Source organism: Arachis ipaensis, chromosome B06, assembly GCF_000816755.2.
Source record: "Arachis ipaensis cultivar K30076 chromosome B06, Araip1.1, whole genome shotgun sequence".
Lineage (NCBI taxonomy): Eukaryota > Viridiplantae > Streptophyta > Magnoliopsida > Fabales > Fabaceae > Arachis > Arachis ipaensis.
Window position 1 is genome coordinate 109710764 of NC_029790.2, and position 5645 is coordinate 109716408.

Sequence of the window (5645 nt, forward strand, 5' to 3'; positions counted from 1 at the left end):
AAGTAGAGAAGAAATAGTAAAATGTTCGGTAACGAATACAAAGAATTACATGTTATTTTAAATATCTCATTTACACTATACACATTATAATTATTTTCGTATCTCATTTACACTGCAGTATTAAACGAAATAAGATAAAAAATACATTTTGATAAAAATGCTACAAATTATCTATTTCGGTAAATAAAATATTTATTTTATTTATTTAAAAAAAAAATCCCAAAGCCAGACTAAATTGACGTAATTTTTTAAAAAGTTATAATCCGTTAATATTATTACGAGCTAAAGTACTAATTTTCTTGAGGAGTGCTAAAGACTAGCAGAATTTGTAATGTTTAACCATCAATTAGCCATCATCAATATTTTTAATAGTGTGAGATGAGATTTAATAGTATAAGATTAATTATTTTTCTTTAGATGGTTAAATACTGACCAAATTTTAACAAAAATGCTGGCCTCATAAACTTTCTCAGTTTTCTTTCCAAAAGCTATATCAATATCAGTCGTACTATTTGACATGGATAAAGTTTGTCTGTATCTTGTTCAGAATGTCCAGCAAAAAACATACCAACATATCCACCTGAATCATCTATCTAAACAATTAACATGTTACAAGAGCAGCCCCAAATATCCACCATTTGTATCGGCATAGTTAAAAAGAGACATCACAAACTAGAGTTTTTTAATTACATCTCCGGACTGAAAATACTCAACTCCCAACTGAAAAAGTAAAGTAATTTGAGTGTGATTTAACCACGGGGAAATCACGAAGAGATCTTCAATCACTGCTTGTAAGTCTCAGTTCCAACTCATGCCCCTGTTATGTTTCTATAAGATATCATCTTGAAGATCTTGCAACAACACTTATAACTTCTTATACCTTCTTGATAATCTGAACCACGTCTTCATCTTCAAGTTCATGCTCCTGGTATGTAACAGCGTATTACACTTAGTATTAACATTTACTAATAAGGAAGAACAAAAGTAGAAATACAACTTTTGCGGGGGGAGCAAATAAGTGGAGTAAATTGAGTAGGTTACCTTGCCAACTCTTTGAGGCTTATGCTTCGCACTTGAACCCCAGACCAGAGCACTGCATCATTCAGCAAACATATAAGCATTGGGTGAATGAAAGATACAGGCGAGGGAGGAGGAAAAAAGAAAAAGAAAAAAAAAATGGAGGCAAGGGGATCGGAATGGGAGTGTGGTGATGGGGAGAGGAGGCATGTTCATTGTTCTGTTTTATGATGCAAATTTAGGTGACCATGATTCAGAACATGTAGTAGCTTTTAACGCATACATGGAAAAGTCACAAGACTTCATGAATAAATAAAGCTTCAAGATTGGGAAAGGATGCTCACTACTTAAACTGTTTAAGCATATCCTTGTGAATGCGATTGCAGAAGTCCTCAACTGTTCTTCTTTTAGATGACAATATTACCGGGTCCTCGTAGTCAGGATTCATCCCTTTAGGTTTAGTATAAATACGAGTTAAATTGAGATATTCCCAAATTTTCTCCAGAAGACCATCGAGGTTCCACTCCAGGTGTGCACTAAAGAATAGTCAGAAAAACATATAACTTTTATAAATAATGATCTATAAGTTAAGGCAACTATGGAAATGGAACAAATAACGATCATTAAAAATAAAATGCTTCCTAGGGGAAAAAGGTTTGAGATATTTAGTATACAAGACCAATGATCTGAATGAAGAATTACCTGATTGGGCAGTAATGAGGTAGCTTATCCAATATCTCTAATTCCTCAAGTGTGATCTGATCAATCTTGTTCACAACATAGATGCAAGGCATGTATACTCTACTTCCCTCGATAACATCTATAAGGTCATCGGCAGTAGCATCATATCTGAGAGTAATATCTGCATTGTGAATTTTGTACTCACTACATATAGCCTTCACAGTGTCAAGATCCAAATGTGTGTTGGTAACCGTTGAAGTGAGGTTGATTCCACCTTTATCTTTCTTCCTAAAAGTCAGATTTGGTGGCTCTTTATTTAACCTACAGTCAGGTAAGACAAGTGGAAACTTGCATACATGACACGAGCAATTCAAATACAATTGGTTACCTTATACCAAATCCCTCCAGCTCTTTTTCTATAAGCCGCTTATGAGTTATTGGCTTTATGGCATCGAGAACAATTAAAATACAATTGCAAGTCCTTGCAGTACTGATAACCTGCATTTGCCAAGCAATATATAAAATAAAAATGTGTCTTTGCCACTTCCCGAAGTGTGAATGTGCCAAGTTGCATGGTGGATCATAGTTATTAATTGCAAATCTATATGAATATACTTATATTAGTTGAACAACAACTAAGTATTAAATATTTTAAAATACAAGATTCAATGCTCGTGCAGAAACTTGATGGAATGAAGTTTGCGAAATCTGAATCAATCTTCCTAAATATGTAACAATCATGTATGGTTCTGAAGACAGTTTCTGCCAGTGGAGAAAAAGACAAAAACATAGCTTACAATTATACACAGTTCTCTAAATACTGCCATTAAGAATCAAGAACCTTTGAAAAACAATTCTGCCATATGACCAAATATAAAACCACAGTTTCTCTAGACACTGAAATGTTTTCCATTGATATCACCACAGCATTCAGCAGAAGATCAACGGAAAATTTTTTACAAGTTTCACAAGGACCTTTGATTACATAGTTAATTACTTACAAAAGACGTGATTTGGCTAATCAACATTGAAATTTTGTTGACATATATTATACTAAAATCTACTTAAAATTGCGATTAGAACAATTTTATTTTACCTGTCTTCCTCTACCCTTTCCATCTTTAGCACCCTCAATAATTCCAGGGAGATCCAGCAACTGTCACATGTAATTAAATAAGTACATCACAATTTATCAAAATAGTAAAATGTAGGATGATAAAGTTGCAAGCAGACAAAATCAATCATGATACGGAATCTTAATTAATCAAGAGGTGCAAGTGCAACTAGATTTTGCTTTAAGTAACACAAGTTTTAAAGCCACAAGCAGAATATCTTGACCTTGATAAGTATTATAAGTGAAACCTAAGAGAAAGAAATATGGTTTTATTTACTATGGCTCCGCAACCTAGTTGCATTCATATGATATCAATAACAGTAGAAAACCCTCTTATGAGGGATTTTTCACCAAGAGCAAAGATGAAAACATCATCAACATTAAGCTTTCTAATATTGTGGCACCTGAATTTTAGCTCCACGATACGTTATCACGCCAGGGATGCAAGTTAAGGTTGTAAACTCATAGGAAGCAACCTACACAAACCAAAACAAGTAAAAGTCTTCAGGAAACTCTTTCACATAAGCTATTAAGCATATTAGATAATTCATAATTGTAATGCTGCCCGCTATCTTTTAAAATAAAAAAGGGAGCATCTGGTTGACACGTGAATAGACGCCAATGACCACTATTATAGTGTCCAAAGCAAAGAATAGTTGACAAACATCGTGAATGATAGCAAAATGTAGAAGTTAAAATAAGTAACAGCTCATTTATACCATTTTATAATTAATCAGATCAGATGATTAAAAAAAAATAGAATGAACTCGAGATATAAATGGTGGGCCACTGCAGAAGGTCCCCGCGGATTAAGATCTCCTAAGGGTAGATGTACTCAGCCTTACCCTGTAAGCAGAGGGGTTGATTCCAGATAAAAAACCTTGATCTCAATATCATAGGCCAACAACCTTACCCTAGATATGACATGCACCTATCCCATTCAATTTTATTTTATTTTTCAGAAAGAGAAAAGGAAACATCACTTGCAATATTTCAAAAACATGGTAGAACTCATAGAAGTGAAACACTGCGATATGAATAAATTAAATAGTGAAGATGGCAGTATATAAGACTCATAGAAATACATTCCTACCTCTGAGAATGTCCCAGTCAATTTATTCAGTAGAGTAGATTTGCCAACTGAAGGGAAACCCACAAGACCAACTCTTGAATCACCACTTTTAGTAACATCAAAACCTTCACCAGCACCTCCAGCACCTTTTGATGAAGGAGTAAGGAGTTCCCTCCGCAGCTTTGCCAGTTTAGCCTAGTACCAGAGTGGCCATATGCTTAACAATATTAAATTAACTAGCAGCAAGAATAGAATCACAGAAATACAAAAGTAAAAGATAACAAGGAAAATAATTCTAATAAAAAATAATCTTATTGGTGGTTGATTCCAAATCGAAGCAGAAGTGAAAACACCCATGTAGCCTTCAATATCATATATCAGAAAACTTTCAAACAAAGTATCCAAGTTAACAATAGGAGCCCAAGGCTGATGAAAAAACAATTCAAATATTCTCAACTTATATTTTAATGTTTTATCCAAATCGGAATACGTGTACGAGCTACATGCACCCAAAATTATAAATAAATCAATATGTAAATCAGTAGGAATCTTGTATCCAGCAACAGCTAGAAAGTGGAAACAAGAAGGCCTATTCCAAGAGCAGAATGAGCTTAGCCTAATAATACAACTTCCAATTGAATTTCAGGGAAAGGGTTTGAGTCATGAGTCATGAACCAGAAGCACGTCCAAATGCAATCTCTAGAGCAATTACTCCTACAAAATTCTACCAACTCATTCAACATGACCCAATCATTCCAGTGCTTGGATGAAATTGATCACTTTCTGTCCCATATCCCATCTACCAACTCATTTAACATGACCCCATCATTCCAGTGCTTGGATGAAATTGATCACGTTCTTTCCCATATCCCATCTAACGATGAAGCACACAATGCAGAAACATGTTTACCTTCAGCAAGCCCAAATGATGAGCAGTAGCCTTGTTCTTTTGCGTTCTTGCCATCTGCAGCATAAAAATGACAATGATCATACTTGAAATAATAACTACAATGGAAATACAGCTGCTGCTTTGAACAATCAATACAGTTCCTCAGTTCTTGATTACCATATGCAGGGAGTAAAGGAAACAAAGCACATGCACAGAAATAATATGAAACCTTATCGTAGCTGTCAATCTCTCAAACTCAATCTATACATATTCAACCAGAATTACGACTTAAGAGGTATCTGCAGTATTAGTTGTTTTAGTTTTAGCCTAAACATAAAAACTTCACTTATTCTGAGTAACAAGGAATTTATTACAATCCCATCTTACTTGATGCTTAAATATTATTGAATGTAATCACTAATCAGACGAAGTTGCAATATGTACTGAAATATGAACTCCAATGAAAATAGAATTTAGGAGTTTCTGGCGAGAATAATTCCGATTAAGGAACATTAATCACAATTAAGCACAGCTTCTATTCCAACTCCAGAAATGCATAGAGCTTCTTAAGAAATCATATTAAGTATAAATCATTTGTATTAATAACACCTTAAAACTGGATCCTAGGATATGGCTTTAAAATTTCGTAATTCGTAATCAAACGCTAGTAACCCTACTACTGCAGAGGAAAACAACTTATGGATTAGTTTGTAGTCCAAAAATGTTTACGAATCGAGGCGTGCAACCAAGTTCCGTTGAGAATACAATGGAAGGAAGGAAGGAAGCATTAGAGACAAAGCATAGGGTACCTCATCTTCGATATCCTTTATTTTCTGCATCACGGTCGCCATTGTCCCAACAGTATTGGAACC

General features: G+C 34.5%; 1 protein-coding gene across 1 annotated transcript; it reads right to left on the bottom strand.

Moving 5' to 3' along the window:
* On the bottom strand, positions 474–5645 carry LOC107604825 (developmentally-regulated G-protein 3). The gene is made up of 10 exons (XM_016306524.2): positions 5583–5645; positions 4795–4848; positions 3906–4079; positions 3217–3288; positions 2795–2854; positions 2087–2196; positions 1720–2019; positions 1362–1553; positions 1042–1093; positions 474–925 (listed from the first exon to the last, which is right to left on the bottom strand). Exons 1-10 carry the CDS (start codon positions 5622–5624, stop codon positions 875–877), a joined length of 1107 nt encoding a protein of 368 aa, XP_016162010.1. The 5' UTR covers positions 5625–5645; the 3' UTR covers positions 474–874.